The 17,247-nt window shown below is 43.4% G+C and overlaps 1 protein-coding gene across 1 annotated transcript in view; it reads right to left on the bottom strand.

Annotated features, from left to right (window-relative positions):
- LOC136362410 (receptor-type tyrosine-protein phosphatase eta-like) overlaps positions 1-17,247 on the bottom strand; it is a 71,834-nt gene that overhangs the window by 12,979 nt on the left and 41,608 nt on the right. The window contains 10 exon segments of the mRNA XM_066320873.1: positions 961-1,095; positions 1,350-1,631; positions 3,379-3,645; positions 4,859-5,125; positions 6,250-6,516; positions 7,119-7,385; positions 9,799-10,065; positions 10,668-10,934; positions 11,837-11,908; positions 12,948-12,966. Of these exon segments, the coding sequence (XP_066176970.1) occupies positions 961-1,095; positions 1,350-1,631; positions 3,379-3,645; positions 4,859-5,125; positions 6,250-6,516; positions 7,119-7,385; positions 9,799-10,065; positions 10,668-10,934; positions 11,837-11,908; positions 12,948-12,966 (2,110 nt within the window).

Here is a 17,247-nt window from a genome sequence, read left to right as displayed (position 1 = left end):
TCAAATTAGCAATTCTGGGGCAGCTGAGTAGGCATGTGAAAAATAGGAATTTTCTGCACCGATGTGATGTAACACACACACACATATATATACACACATACATATGCTCACACACATTTCTTGGGTGTATATTGCATGGAAAACCACTGAAGAAAGATCTATAATCAAAACTCTGCAGAATTAATTTCCAGTGTTGTAACAAAGGATAAGCATGACTGTCAACTCCCACTTAGCAAAAACTGTCCCCACCAGCTGCCTTATTCCTCCAGTGCACTGACAAAAATGAACAGCTGTTGAAGCGTAACTAATGCTGCAGAATTAAGTTCCTCAATTTAATGATTTATGACTAGACATTCACCTATCAGAGACACTTCTCAGTTCTGATGCTTTAAATAGACCAGTCTGATATGCTACCCTCTAGTTTTCCATGGCATTTAACTCCCATTAATGCTGTCAATTATATTTAAGCCTTCCACCCACATCCCATCTCTCTTAGTTGAAGTGTTTTGAGTAAAATCAGGAAAAAAGCTCTTTTCCTTTTAAGACCTTACTGCAGGCATCTTTCAGCTAAAGAAAGAAGGGGGGAAAACATTCCCTATTCCAAAGCTGCTTCTATTAGCTGCTCTGAAAATTATTCTGTGAGGAAAGAAAAGATACTACACAACCTTGGGGAAGGGAATCACTGGCAAATCAAGGTGGCAACAGCAGAAGGCTAATACATAGGTGGTTTATATACAAAGATAAGTCAGGCAGGAAAAGACTGAGTGAAAACAGGCACCTTCTGAAAACAAGGAGTGACCTGACTTCAGCAAGCAAGGTATTTGCCTCACAATTTCTGAGAAGTGATTGAAAATTCTGAGTCTGCCTTTTCTTTATCTGTTTAACACCTATTTAGAGTGTAAAACATATTGCTGCCTGGTGAACTGTTTCAGCTACACAATAACATCACAAACATCTTACTTGGATCTTCTGTTGTAATCATTATCGCGTAGGCTTCTAATGGACCATTCAGTGAATCAAAATCAGAGAATTCGACAGACAGCGAGCTATGACTGATGGCCTTGACTGAAGGAACTTCGGTTGGAGGAGGTGGGTCTATCAAGAAAAATGCTTCTTAATACATTAAGCACTGATAAAAATTTTCCAAACAAAAAAAGGCTGTGATAAACAACACTGTTTACATAATGCATATTTATTGTGCATCACATTAGACTGTGAATTAATTTAGTGTTTTATTCATAAACTACAGGCTGATAATGCAGTGCATAGCAAGTCTGGTATTCTGCAATCATGAAGTTAGTTTTTTTTTATCTTACTAATATCTTTCATTCTCATATCTTAATGCTTACCAGTAATGCTGGTGTGACACAACTTGTCCACTGGAGAGCTTTCAGGGCCATTTGAAAGAGTTATGATAGTAACAGTATAGGTGCTGAAAAAACTTAAATGTGGTGTATCGATGGTTTGCTCAAGGCCTTCTACATCACAGGGTGAAGCTGTTTTTTCCTCTGAAGTATTAGATATTTTAATTTTGAAGCCAGAGTTGTCACCAGAAGGACATTTCCACTTCAGCACTAGGTAAGGCTGCTTGGCCACTGGTTCACACCTAAGTGAATTCACTGAGACAGGTACTGCCAAAAGAAAAAAAAATAACAAAAAAGGAGGAGTAAGATATCAAGTCATGCCCTTAATAGGAAATGCTGTCTATCTGTATGTTATGTGTATAAATGCTTGTAAAACTTCAGTATTCCCTTCCCCTTTTAAAAAGATGCCTATATGGCAGCTACCACCTACACAAGGATTTGTTACCCTATGAGGAAGACAACTATTTAGCACAGTATGCAGACCTATTCTGTGTCCTTTACCTCCTCTACAGACAGGTTTACTGGGAAAATTTAGGCTGAGTATCTAGCAAGATCAGCCACATTTTCAAAATGCTGTTCAACCCTTTAACATACTACTCTAAGAACATTTTTAGACTAGTATGCATAGTGACACTAAATCCCACTATAATTATGTAAACCTCTTAGTGGCCAACAAACAAGAAAATTAATTTAAGCTCTATCCATTAAGAGCACAGCAGTAGCCATCCTTAAAAGCAGCAACTATAACAAGTCAGTTTGAGCGAGAGTCTTCTAGGACATGATATAAAAACTGCAACCTTATGACCAGATACAGAACAATATTTAAAAAGTAATGCAGCAGTAACACTAAGAAGAAAGATTCCTCTAAGCATCTTGCAAAACTTGGCCTTCAGGACCAAAACACTTATAATCCACAATGACAACACAATTCATTTCCTCGGTCAATAAAGAAGTATTTGGTACTTTAGAATACAGGGGTTATAGGCTCATCTATTAAATTATTTTGTTGTTAGAAGGGGTATTACTTTAAGAAACTAAGAAAAAGCACAACTGTGTACCAGAAGAAACAGATTTATCAAAAATAGATGTGAGTAGGACTTACTTCTACTGCACTTTATAAATATTTATTTTTCATCAGTAACACTGTCAGCTACTCCTTCAAATACGGTGAAATTATAGGAAATTACAGACAAACCCTGGAACAACACCTCTGACACCTGGTTTCTAGAGGAGTCATTACTTTCGATCTCTGTCCTGTAGGAATAGTTAGATGAAGTATCATCAGTGCTCCATGGGAAATGTCAGAGACCAGCATACTCTACCCCAATATGGAAAAAAATGCTGGGCTCAGTGAAAGTCATGAGGAGACCCCAGAAACACTCAGGAATATTTTGTGACAGACAAAAAAAGCAGAGGCACAACTGTGCTTCCATATTTTAGTCAGATCAAGAATTTTGAGTAGCCAAGCAGCACTTTCAGAATGCCAGCAACTCTCCAAATTCATTCCAGAGACCCTTTGGAAAACCCACTCAGGAGCTCTGCGCCAGATTCCTTTCACCTCAGTCAGAATGGGACAAAACAAAGGAAAGGACAAGTAAGCACATGATCACAACAAGGAGGAAAATAATTACAATGCCTAACATGAGGAATGTAGAAGTAACTCAGCCTTCTCCTGTCTGCTGATGGGCTGAGCAAAGCAGCAGGGCAGACAGCCACACCATCCAGTGCTGCCCAAAACCAGCTGCATCCATGGCCCTCCAAAGGGGGAAGGTCCCCAGGCAGGATGCACACTTTGTGGGAGGCCTTCCAGATAGGAACCTGAGGGCCTCAAAGAGGAAACAGGAGGGAAGAAAATCCCCTTCCACACATTATCATTGCTGACTCCAGGTAGGCTGTGTGCAGCACTTCTGCCTAACATAATATTGTATTTGAAACCCTGGGCAGGTGGGCAGAGCCCTGAGCTGCACAGCAAAGCACAGACCACCAGCAACAGCAATGCAAAAAACTAACTTACTTGTATATACGTCTATGGACACTCCTTCTCCTTCTGTCTTATTATCAGCTGCTACAGCAAATACTGTGAAGTTGTACTTTCTCCCAGAGATTAAGTCTCTAATTTCTGCTCTATTGTCACTGACGTTCTGGGTCTGCACCGATGTACCATTTTCAAACTCTATCCTGTACGTGTAGGTGTCAGAGGCGCTGTCAGTCACCACCCATTCCAAGGTGACAGAAGTCTCACGAATGGATTCTGCCTTCGGATCAAGAACCCGGCTGGGCCCTGTGAAAGGCAAAGCAACAACTCGTTAACCTGCAAGAACAGCTGCTCACAGACATGGACACAAGAAACACAGCCACACCAGGGCTCCACTCCCCTCACAACACTCATGGGTCAGACTGCAGGAGCACCCCAACAACGTCACCAGGCACTCCTGGAGGCTTTTGCATTAATAGCTGGGTAACAGGAAATTGAGAATGAGCCATGTCAAGAATGACTTCCTTTTCTTTCACAGGCAAAGGCAAGAGGGGCACAGGCCACCCTGGTGCTACAACTTGCATGGTTTCACCTGGGAATCCAAAAAGGTAGGAAGGAAGGAGAGAAGAGCGAAGGGGAAAGACACCAGTAGTGCAACCCTGTACAGCAAAAAATAAGGAAGATGAAATATCACTAGAAGAAAATTAGCAGTAATAAACCAGACACTCTTCTCCAATCCTCATGCCCTGCACTTCACTCCCATAGAAGAGAAACCACCTCCAGACCCTTTGAAGACACTGTCTCCAACCCCCTATTCTTTCTGCATCTTTAAAAGAGGGCAATTTGCCATTACAAACAGCACAGGGGAGACTTCTGGGCATTAACTAGTCAGCTAGAATTCGACATGCAGGCACATTTCAAGAAAACAGAAATTACAAGAACAGTCATCTATTTTCATTCAAATGTACTCTGTGGAATGATCAGGCTGGGCTACTGCCTTGCAAACCAGTTCCAAAATGGTCCCTCCAACAGCACATATCAACACTCAACACGGCCAAGTGCTGGATGGCCAAAGGAGTTTTCCTGATCTAGCACTGCTTGAATCTCTCTCCTGGCTGCAGCATGATGACAGCTATAGGCCCCCAAATCACACAAGTGCACCCGACACAATATGCTCTTTGTGGGAGTCCTTTAAAATGGGAACCTCAGGCCCCCATACTCTAGGAGACAAACGCAAATGCCCATTTCCCAGACTGGCAAGAGATCAGTGCTCCGAGAAGTCTCTTCTCTTTGCCGAAAGTCTTGCAGCAAGCTTTACCAACAGCTTTCTACCAGGGCGATTCTGCTTCTCCACTAACACCTGATGCTTGGAGATCAGCCATCTCCCAGCTCCACGATGGACTCATCATTTTGCCTGCAACACTGTTAAATTACAACCCTGGAGGAGGTGAGCAGAGCCTCATGCTGCACAGCAAAGCACAGACCACCAGCAACAGCAATGCAAAAAACTGTGACTTACTTGTATACACCTCTATGGACTCTCCTTCTCCTTCTGTCTCATTATCAGCTGCTACAGCAAATACTGTGAAGTTGTACTTTGTCCCAGGGATTAAGCCTGTAATATTTGCTCTGATGTCACTGACGTTCTGGGTCTGCACCGATGTACCATTTTCAAACTCTATCCTGTATGTGTAGGTGCCAGAGGCGCTGTCAGTCACCACCCATTCCAAGGTGACAGAAGTCACACGAATGGATTCTGCCTCCAGATCAAGAACCCGGCTGGGGCCTGTGAAAGGCAAATCAACAACGTGTCAAAAATAGAAATAAAGAAAGAAGAGCCACAGCCACATTTCTCTATTCCACACAGAATGAGCATCATTTGCAGCCAAGTATTACTTCCCTGTTTCAGGCATTCACACTGAGGCGTCTCTGGAAAGGTCATGGAAGATTTGGGGAATAATCCATTTCATTTCACATGCAGCAATTACTTGCTTCCACAATGGTTTTCAGACAGAGAAATACATGGAAATCAGGGAAGTAAACAGTCCAAGCTGATCTTGGTCTTAACTCAGAATTGTGCCCATGAGTCTCAATTTGAGACCTTCAGCCTAAACTCTCCTCAGTATCAGGATAAAGAAATGGGCTGCTTGAGTAGGTCCAACACCTACACAAGGTGGACACACATTAAGGAGCTTGTCTGCAAGTCTGACTCAGCAACAACTCCAGACAGATAAAACTCACCTCAGACAGCTTACACAAGCTTATCGACTCAGTAGCAGCTCCAGGACACACTCTTCTAAATCGCTTTGTAGAGACATTACCTGTTCTCTTCGCATTTCTGAGCTACACACAAAAGTAGTGTCTCCTCCTATCCCATCTGTCTAGCCTGGGAAAAAGGTGCTCAGGCACAAAGTCAACAATTGGCACCACACTTGAAAAAGCAACCCTAGGAAGTGAGGCAGTCACAGTCCACAGAAACCTCAGGTCCCAGACTCCCCATAGAGCTCTGAAAAACCTTGAAGAACAAAAAGCTTCTGTGACTGTGGCACAACATCCCTGCACACCACACCTTTGGGTATGAGCTGTGATAACCCACTCCCACAGGTGTTGTGTGGGGTCTGTGCAGCCCTCAAGTGTCTAGGAAAAGTCATGCCGTGATAGCAGCTGGATCTCTACATAGTCTTGAGCAGACATGCTCATGAAATAACTGATTTACAGGCGGCACATGCAAGCACAGAGACAATATCAGTCCTTTTGCAAAGAATGCTGCATTCACACACACACACAGCTGGAGCAACAAAGCAACATCACAACGAGAAATAGGATGAAGCTGGAAACCGAAAGTAAGGAAGCAGAACAAACTGGTACAAACAGCATGGTTACTTGCAAGTGGGGGCACCGCTTCCTTACTTGTATACACATCTGTGGATGCTGCTTCTCCTTCTGTCTCATTATCAGCTGCTACAGCAAATACTGTGAAGTTGTACTTTGTCCCAGGGATTAAGCCTGTAATATTTGCTGTGATGTCACTGACGTTCTGGGTCTGCACCGATGTACCATTTTCAAACTCTATCCTGTATGTGTAGGTGTCAGAGGCGCTGTCAGTCACCACCCATTCCAAGGTGACAGAAGTCTCACGAATGGATTCTGCCTCCAGATCAAGAACCCGGCTGGGCCCTGTGAAAGGCAAAGCAACAACTCGTTAACCTGCAAGAACAGCTGCTCACAGACATGGACACAAGAAACACAGCCACACCAGGGCTCCACTCCCCTCACAACACTCATGGGCCAGACTGCAGGAGCACCCCAAGAATGTCACCAGGCATCTCTGGAGCCTGCTGTACCCATGGGCAGCTAAGAGAGAACTGAAGAAAAGCCATTCTGAGCGACATTTACCTCCCTTTGACACTCCAAAGGAGAAGCTTTGGTCACCACTGAAGCAGAGCTCCTGGGGAATCCAGAAAGGTGGACAGGATAGGGATAGGTATGGTTGGCAATGCAGGCAATTGCAGTTTGGTTTATTGGTTGGTTTTTGGTTTAGTCGTTGCTACGGAGGATTTTTGGTTTTATGGTGAGAGGCTAGAGGGAGTTTGCTGTTCAATAAGTAAATAAAGAAATCAATCAAGGCTCTGTTTCTTCTATCCATGAACCACTCATTCTTAGCATCTGGCCCAGCTAAGGCTCCTAGGAATTACAACCTCAGGCAGGTGGGCAGAGCCCTGAGCTGCACAGCAAAGCACAGACCACCAGCAACAGCAATGCAAAAAACTGTGACTTACTTGTATACACCTCTATGGACTCTCCTTCTCCTTCTGTCTCATCATCAGCTGCCACAGCAAATACTGTGAAGATGTACTTTGTCCCAGGGATTAAGCCTGTAATATTTGCTGTGATGCCACTGACGTTCCAGGTCTGCACCAATGTACCATTTTCAAACTCTATCCTGTATGTGTAGGTGTCAGAGGCGCTGTCAGTCACCACCCATTCCAAGGTGACAGAAGTCTCACGAATGGATTCTGCCTTCGGATCAAGAACCCGGCTGGGCCCTGTGAAAGGCAAAGCAACAACTCGTTAACCTGCAAGAACAGCTGCTCACAGACATGGACACAAGAAACACAGCCACACCAGGGCTTCAGTGGGCAGCTAAAAGAGAACTGAACACAAATCCTTCTGAGGGGCATTTATCTCCCTTTGACACCTCAAAACATAAGCACAGCCCATCACAGTGACTGAACTCCTCAGGCTTCCCTTGGGAATCCAGAGGCAGGCAGGAAATGCCAGAGTGGAATGGAATATTTACTTAGAAGGGGCTTACAGCTACCTTCATCCACCTACCTAACGACCTCATGCATCACCCAAAATTAAAGCATATCACTGAGAGTATTGTCCAAACATCTCAAACAAAGAAGGTCTTGGGGCACTGACCACCTCTCTAGGAAGCCTATTGCAGTGATTGAACCCCATGTCAGTAAAAAAATGCTTCCTGATGTCAAGCCTAAACCTCCCCTGAGGAAACTTTGAACTACTCCCACTCATCATATCTCTGGACACCAGAGAATAGCGATCAGCCCCTCCCTCTGCATTTTCCCCTCCTCAGGAAGCTGAGGAGAACAATGAGGTCATCCTGAGTCTCCTTTTCTCCAAACTAGATAAACTCAAAGCCCTCAGCTTTTCCTTATAGGACAGGTCCTCCAGCCCTTTTAACAGCTTGCTTGCCTTCCTCTACAGGCATTCAAGGACCTTCACATCCTTCTTCTGGGGCCCAGAACTGCACCCAGTACGCATTCAACTCCTGCATCCATACCTTTGATAAATATGTAGAGCAGCCCTAGGACTGAGCCCTGAGGACAGCACTGGTGACTGCTCACCAGCCAGACACAACCCTACTCACCAGAACCCTGGGAGCCCTGCCCTGCAGCCAGCTCCTCACTCAGCACACCACAAACCCCCTCAGCCCACAGCTGGACAACTTGTCCAGAGGGATGCTGTGAGGCACAGTATCAAAATTCTCATTAAAATGCAGAAAAACTACATTCATTACCTTCACTTCACCACCAGGTGGGTGACCTTACTATAGAAAGATGGAATTAATTAAATGGGACTTGCCCGTGTTACCCATGTCAATGGCACCTGATGACTGCATTGGTCTTTAAACACCTTTCAACAGTACTCAGTACAACCTTCTTCATAGTTTTTCCAGAAACTGAGGTTGGTCTAACAGGCCTGCAGGTTCCAGGGCCTTTCCTCCCATCCTCCTGGCAAATAGGAATAACAGTGGCTGGCAGAGACCTCCCCTGGCTCCCACGGCCTTTGGGAGCTGATGGAGAGGGGTGCTGCTGTCACACCAGTGAGATCCTTCTGCACTCAGGGATGAATCCCAACAGACCCCATGGACTTGTGAACATTCAGCTGATAGAGGTGGTCCCTCACAGTTCCAGTGTCCACAAGGGGAAAGCCACTGTCCCAGCTCTCATGGGGCCTCCAGCTCTGGGGATCAGGCACACCAAGGTGTAACAGTATCACCAAAAACTGAGGCAAAATACACATGGAATGCCTCTGCTTTTTCTCATCTGTCCTATCAGCCAGGTGATCATCTTCAACAAGGATCAGTCCAATGTTTTCTTTACACCTCCCCTTGCTATTAATGAATTTCAAAAAGCCTTTCCTGTTATCTGAAATAGCACTGGCCAGTTTCTACTCTAATTGAGCTCTGGCCCTCGGGTGTCTTCTCCCCGCATAGAAAAACCACAGCTCTGTAACCCTCCTGAGAAGCCTGACCTCACTTTCAGAGCTCATACAATTTCTTCATCCTCTTGAGCTCCACAAGGAGTTTTTTGTTCATTAAAGCTGGTTTTCTGTTTTAATTGCTTGACTTTTGACATAGTGAAATTGCCTGTTCCTGTGCTTCTAAAAGGCAGTTCTTAAAAACTGAACAGCACTTGTGGATTCCTAAGCCCTCAAAAGCAGATTCCCAGGGTAGGCTGCTGAGTAATGTCCTGAATAGCTTAAACTTTGCTCTCCTGGAGTTAAGGGTAGCTACTCTGCTGTCTCTTTTTATTCATGGCACTTTAAATTTGAAACTCAGTCATTTAATGATCACCATAGCCAAGTCAGCCACCTACCATCTCTCATGAGTCCTACTCTATTCACAAACACCAGCTCTAGGAGAGCATCCTTCCTAGTTGGCTCACTGTTTGTGACAAGAAACTATATCCCACATGAAGAGATATGAGGACAAAGACAGAAGAAGCAAGGTGGATTATGTTTGCCTGGTTTTTCTTTTTAAAGCAATGATGTATTTCTTCCACGCCTGAAGAGCCCATTTCTTACTAGACATTCCAGATTAGGCTCCAGGAATGAGATATCAGATCTATACCTTTACATTTTAGCCATCAGGCAGTTAAGGAAGAGCTCTGAGCTGTCCATCAGGAACAGAGTTGCTAAAAAACTGTGACTTACTTGTATATACGTCTATGGACACTCCTTCTCCTTCTGTCTTGTTATCAGCTGCCACAGCAAATACTGTGAAGTTGTACTTTGTCCCAGGGATTAAGCCTGTAATATTTGCTGTGATGTCACTGACGTTCTGGGTCTGCACCGATGTACCATTTTCAAACTCTATCCTGTACGTGTAGGTGCCAGAGGCGCTGTCAGTCACCACCCATTCCAAGGTGACAGAAGTCTCACGAATGGATTCTGCCTTCGGATCAAGAACCCGGCTGGGCCCTGTGAAAGGCAAAGCAACAACTCGTTAACCTGCAAGAACAGCTGCTCACAGACATGGACACAAGAAACACAGCCACACCAGGGCTCCACTCCCCTCACAACACTCATGGGCCAGACTGCAGGAGCACCCCAAGAATGTCACCAGGCATCTCTGGAGCCTGCTGTACCCATGGGCAGCTAAGAGAGAACTGAAGAAAAGCCATTCTGAGCGACATTTACCTCCCTTTGACACTCCAAAGGAGAAGCTTTGGTCACCACTGAAGCAGAGCTCCCGGGGAATCCAGAAAGGTGGACAGGATAGGGATAGGTATGGTTGGCAATGCAGGCAATTGCAGTTTGGTTTATTGGTTGGTTTTTGGTTTAGTCGTTGCTACGGAGGATTTTTGGTTTTATGGTGAGAAGCTAGAGGGAGTTTGCTGTTCAATAAGTAAATAAAGAAATCAATCAAGGCTCTGTTTCTTCTATCCATGAACCACTCATTCTTAGCATCTGGCCCAGCTAAGGCTCCTAGGAATTACAACCTCAGGCAGGTGGGCAGAGCCCTGAGCTGCACAGCAAAGCACAGACCACCAGCAACAGCAATGCAAAAAACTGTGACTTACTTGTATACACCCTTATGGACTCTCCTCTTCCTTCTGTCTCATCATCAGCTGCCACAGCAAATACTGTGAAGATGTACTTTGTCCCAGGGATTAAGCCTGTAATATTTGCTGTGATGCCACTGACGTTCCAGGTCTGCACCAATGTACCATTTTCAAACTCTATCCTGCATGTGTAATTGCCAGAAGTGCTGCCATTCACCATCCATTTCAAGGTAACAAAAGTCACACCAATGGATTCTGCCTTGAGATTGTAAATCGGGCTGGATTCTATGAAAATAGAAAGGAAAAAGTTAACCTACAAGAATATTTGCTGACAAACGTATACAACAGTCTCCTCCCTGCCATACCCAGTCTCTGTAAAACAGAGATTAGCCTGGGAAAACAATCAAGCCACCTTTCTCTACTGCAAGGCACACTTGCAAGCCCTGCCATCTACTCCACCTCCTCAAGCTTCACTTCCCTTCAAGCAGTAAAGCTGTCCAGGTGCAGCAGTGATTTCTGTGCTGCCTCAGCTGTGAGCTTTACAGTGTGATGAGGAAGACCCAGACCAACAACATGGTGCCATTTTTTTCCTCAACTGTTTCCTAAATAGCCCCTAACTGTTTTCCTAAACTTTCCCTCTATTGTCCTAAACAGAGGAGCCTTTCTAGCTGTGAGAGTCACACACCGCTCCTGTACATATGTGACACAGAATGTCCTGTACTAGGCAGAGGACTTCTGCTTAAATACACTTATGTATTTAAAATCTGTACGTCACAGAGAGTTAAACTATTAGCCTGTAACCTAAAAAGCCACAATCAGCAGGGAAAGAGCCTGAGTCTAACACAGATAAAACTATTCCAAGGCCATGCAGAAATCACAGTATTAAACTGAACTACTAGTCAGGTGTGCAGATGCATTTCTTGGCCTCATTCTCTGCAGCAGTAAAGCAGCCGGATCCGTGCCTCTGCAACGCTCACACTCTGAACTAGAGCTCAGGCTTAAAATGCTATGATGATGTAGAAGTGCAAAACATCCCAAAGATTCACATCTCAGTCACACTCCAAACCACAAACGTGTTACAGCACTAAGATCACTTCTCGTCTCATCAGACACAGCCCTGATCACTGTTCCATCTGCAGAGGTTCTGCTCCCACTTGCAGATTTTACTGATAAATCATCATTATTACCTGGTTCCGGAGTCGTTAGTTCTGCAGTCCCTGGTTCCGCAGTCCCATTTATTGAGCTGCAATTCTCAGTGCCTGAAAGAACACCACGAAACTCTGTCTTTACAAAACTTCCGGACTTCCCATTTGCAAAAGTACAGTCAGTTACACATATCATGCACATACCCGCAATCACTTCTGTTTTCCCAGTTCTACAGAAACCTCACTGCACATTTCCTGGCTTTACCACTTTTCCTGGTTTCACCTCCTAACTTCTGTGAGATTATCTGAACAAGATTCAAGTGATTGCCATATTATTTCAGCCATCCACTGACTCAACACGTGGTTTGGATGAAAGCTATTATTACCTCTCTTTTCAATACAGTTTTGTTCGAAAGCAGTTAAAAAAACTTGCAACCACACTCTGTGTGTGTTTTGTTCATGTATTACCAGAAGTTTCTTCACATATTATCAGAAGTTTAACCTGGTAAAGCAATTTTGTCTCTCCCCCTCAGCATATTCCCCTCTTCCCCACTCATATTCCCACAAAGTGCTTCCACAAGTCTGGAAGAGACATGGGTCTATGTCTAGAGCCAGAAATATCAGATCAATTTTATAGGCCAAAGCATAGAAAGAGTTGATTCAGACCCTAAAATTTAAAGGCTAACTAATTTAAGTTTGATATTCAGTATTTACGGTTATTTTTACACACTTTCAGAAATTTCTGCCACAAGGAAACGTTATCTTGACCAGTACAGCTGTTCTAGACTCACTTCAGAAATTCTTTAAAGGCCTCACTTTGTCTTTTGATTTCAGGGTTTGTTTTTTATTGCTTTTAAGTGTATTTTCCCACCTTTCTAAGCACATTGATTTCACCAGAGGTCTCCACAAGCTGAAGAGCAAAGGGATTTAAGTACAGCCTTTTATTTTTAAAAATCCTTACAAGCACTGTAGGTATTACAGTCACTAAAATAACTGACTACATATTTTTAACTGCTATTTCTAAAAATTCTTTCATGGAAGCTTTTTTTTTTAATACTTTGCTGATACTGCCTGATCTTTCTTAAAAAAAACTAAGATAAGGAGAGTTATTAAAAAAAAAAAAAAAAAAGGCAAGTAACAGAATGATACTTACAAGCAACTGTACATCTGACCTGGAAAACAAAAACAAAAAATAGAAATTAAAACTACTGGAAGCTCAAATAAAATAAGAACTAGTTTAATTAACAAGAGGGAGAAAGAAATCTGTTTTAAAGTCTTTTTTGAAAAAGATTTTTCAATCTGCAAAAGATATACATAAAATTCTACTGACATAAAAATAACATTGAAAACTGTGCCAAACTAGTCGAAAAAAATCCCCCTAAGCATGCTGGGAAAATGTTAGTTTCCACAATCTAAGAAGAACTAGTTTATTTTGTCACCCCCAAAAAAAGAGTTTGAATAACACAAGGTGGTTATTTTGCACATACAAATTTATAAGCCAAACCTCTAAGATCTTAGTTAAAACACACTTTAGTTAGTATCCTTGACATTATCCCACAAAAAAAATGGCATATGTCAATTAGGTTTTCTTATTAATAAGCTTTTTCCTTTAATCCTTTTGCTGTATAAACCTTCTTATTACTTCTCACAAGAATGTTTTGCATTTTCTGAAGCAAACACAAGGGAGTCAAAGTTCAAAACACCTGATATATGCTCTGACATCCAGTTTACACATGTGCACACATTCATAATGTATCAGCAGCTGCCATTTAATTGCAGCCTGAAGCTCCTCTGCTGGTAATACTGACAAACATAGCAGAATTTTGCTTTGAGGATGATTTTCCGTCTTCAAACCTTGTACTTTACTTCCAAACAGCCATTTCGCTTCCTGTTGGCATGAGAACTGGCCTGTAAATTGTCATATTAACATCCCTGCAGGTGGCACCACAAAATGCTGCTCAAGGGAGTGAAGTAAAAGCCCCAGACAGAGGTCTGCAAGAAGCGGTCTTATCTAAAGCACTTGGAACTTTTGTTTTCTCTACCCCCCTGCAATTTCTTAGCTGTTTGTGCAATTCTATGAGCTAACTCAAAATAAGCAGCTGTCTCACAACACCCATTAATGCAATGCTTGAATCCCAAATCACTCACTCCCCAGCTGTCAGGTTCCTGGTGCCACAAAGAGCTCCAGAAGTAGCTCCTTGCACCAGTCATGGGTCCAAGCAGACATACCCTCAAAAAGCAGTCAGAAAATACCATTAAATCTTATTCCTGTGATGACCTCAGTGCTACAAGATGAAGAGTCTGGGCACTCTTCCTAGGCAAAAAAAGCCCTTGTAAGCATCAAAGACCTAACGCCTGGTCTTCTCCAGAACAGCCCTATGGACAACATGGCGCACAACAGACATGACATAGGATGCAGATGTCCTACATGAGGCTCCTCCTCAACCTGAGCTTTTGAGAGCTCAGCCAAGCTGCACGGCTATTTAGGAAGTGAGGAAATATTTGCCTGCACCCAGGTCAAGAGTACTTCTGCATTCCTTCATAAAGTGTCTGAGGAAGAAGAGCTCAAGAAGGAAACAGCCACTCTGAAGGCAGGAAGACACTACCATGCAGTGTCCAGAGCAGAAGAGCTAAGCTGTGTGGAAACAGCTGCTGAATAGCGAGCAAGAGGTGAGATCCCCTGAAATGCAGGACAATCTACAAGTAAAGACAAAAGGATGCTGTGTTTATTAAGAAAGGGAACACACAAGAACAAAATCAACAAGAAATGCCACAGGGCTAAGCTACAGCAATTTCTGCAGCTCTACAACAAATACAGAGCCTGCCATCATTCACAACCCATCATCCTTCGGTTAGTGTCTCTTTTGTAGAACTGCCTGAAAATGAATTTTCTCATCTCCTTCTCCACACATTTTGAGTATAGGGGAACAGCATCCTTCCCAAGCAAGAGGAACAACAGGTATTATATGACTGTGAAACAAGTATGCCACTAGCAAATACCCTGAACTCCTTTTTACCATCTCATTTCTGCCCTGACAGCTCAAACAAGGAACACGTTGATTCCGGTTTTATGGGCATCTGATCTAATGGCAAATAATGACCAAGCTGCTAGAAATTTGGTTATACTGTCACATGTGGGTTTTATTAAGGATGCTCAAGCAGCCTTAGAAAGGAAAGTTCCACTAGAATTCCTGTCCCGTGATGAAAGAACTGCATCCCATCGTTCTACTTGCTTATCACACCCTGGCAATAGTCCCTCAAAATACTCTTGTGACTTCCCAGAACCCTACGTGCAAAATCAAATTTAAAAAAAAAAAATCACATCCCACTGGCAGCAGGCAGGCCTCCTCCTGAAACCCAAAACAACACAAAACAAATGATCCCATTCCCAAGCATCAGCCTGCCTGTATTCCATTCCATGCTGTATTTTTCAACATTCCATGCTGTATTTTTCAACATCAGCCATGAACCAAACCGTTCTCCAACCTGATGCTATTACTTAGAATTTACACAAAGCATTTGTTTATGAATTCAGAAGATATTTGCACTGAGCACCTGAGCCTCCTTGTGTTTGCATTTAATACATCACAAGCCCTCCCATCTCCGCTTTTCTTTTTCAATGACACAAATCCCTTTATTCATATATACAGTTGGGTAATTTTTTTAACTTTTGTGGAACTTTGAGTAGGGGTGGAATATCCTTAACCAAGAAAAGACAGGAAAATGCCAAATACTGACCCATTTCAACCGAAACATAGAAGACAAATGTATATATACACAAACCCATCACTGTCATCAGCTATGGCGAATGAATTCTTTTGTGTGTCATACAGCCATGCTTAGGGCCCAGTCAAAGGCTGTAGGTTGCAGAAGAGCTGAGGAATTCATCTGAACTTGCACAAGGTCTGTGTTGTGCTCCTTATGTGCGCAGTTTACAACTGACCAGGAACTGGTGGTGTGTGATACACGCAAAATTCAGCTCCATCCTCCTCAGGCACACACTGGATTGCCTAACTGAGGAATCAGTATTAGTCATACAACTAATGGTGCAGGAAAATTTCTTTAAAAATGAGTGACTGAGAAGACCAAATCCCACTGATATCTGATAACTCAGAGTAAGACATTTTCAGGAGCAGGATTTAAAACATGCCAGGTCTACACACGCACTGGGAGAACCACAGGGAAAACAGCGGTGCAGGACTTCAGCTCAGCTTGGCTCTGCTGCCAAGCTGTGCCCTCTAATGAAGGTTCCTGCTCTGGGGAAAATCCGTGCGGACAGTGGCCAACCTACCCGCTTCAGTTTTCAAAACAAACAGCATGGCTTGGTTCATGTAAATATAATGTCAAAGGCTGGCTAAACAGTCAAAGCAAGCTAACAAAAAAAAAAAAAGCTTAGCCAAAAAAACCCTTAACCACAAATCCTTTCCAAAAACACCACCTGAGGTTGCTGCTTACTATTTCTGGTGTGTCACACCCCTCTCAAAGGTTATGATCTCCCAAGTGCGGACCTCTGGATCTTACCACCTCCACCCACCCATCCTCTCAGGTTTGGAGGAGTTCCACAAAAATACCACCAAGATATCACAGTGGTCTCCAAACTGCTTCTCAACACCCCTTCAACAAAGCAGCACAAAATTAAGATCACTGCCCAACTAGGCAGTATCCCATATCTCACACCTCTTCCCCCTCCCTCTATGTCCACCTACCATTAGTTGTCCCACATGCACAACTGTGGGCTTTGGGACAAGCCACCACACAGCACCATCATGATGGTTTTATAACTCCAGCTTAGCTTTGTTGATGCTGTCAGCCCCCAAACATTAACCAGCAAAGACGCAGTAACTTGGCCACTTACAGACCCCTCTCTCACCTCTGGTATTTCCTACTCAGCACAGACTTATTCAGGAAGCATTCCCACAGAAAGCTTTTACTCAATGTCACACAAAGTAAGTGAAAATCAAACTCAGGAAGCCCCACAGTAATGGAAATAGGATTGCCCAAGTATTGCATCCACAGACGGATACAGCTTTCCAATACTTGCTGATTTTGTAGCATTTTTAAGGCATTGACTTCTATTCTGCCTGGGACATCTTGGCACTTCCCAGGGAGAAGAGACTGTTTTCTGCCAGAGACTGTTATCCTGCAGGAAGACAAGATGGGTTTTGGGAAGATGAAATGTTTCTGTCTCTTGAAACCCATCTCAGGCCTGTTCCATCTCATTCATTTCCATATTATTTCCAGATTAATGAAGTTTGTAGGCTTATAGCACTGGGCAAGAAGAATGAGTGCACCTGAAGTGGGACACAGAACTATGTGCTTAAACCTGCATGAACCTATGTCAAGTAACATGCCTTGTCTGGACAATGTGTGCATCCTGAGGTGGAGCTAGATCATACTGGAAAATGAGTCAAAAAACACTTGGGTGACATAACTGCCCAATTTTCCAATTTCTT

Source organism: Sylvia atricapilla, chromosome 6 (genome assembly GCF_009819655.1).
Source record: "Sylvia atricapilla isolate bSylAtr1 chromosome 6, bSylAtr1.pri, whole genome shotgun sequence".
NCBI lineage: Eukaryota > Metazoa > Chordata > Aves > Passeriformes > Sylviidae > Sylvia > Sylvia atricapilla.
Note: the sequence above shows the minus strand (reverse complement) of the source record. Positions and strands in the feature narration are given on the sequence as shown.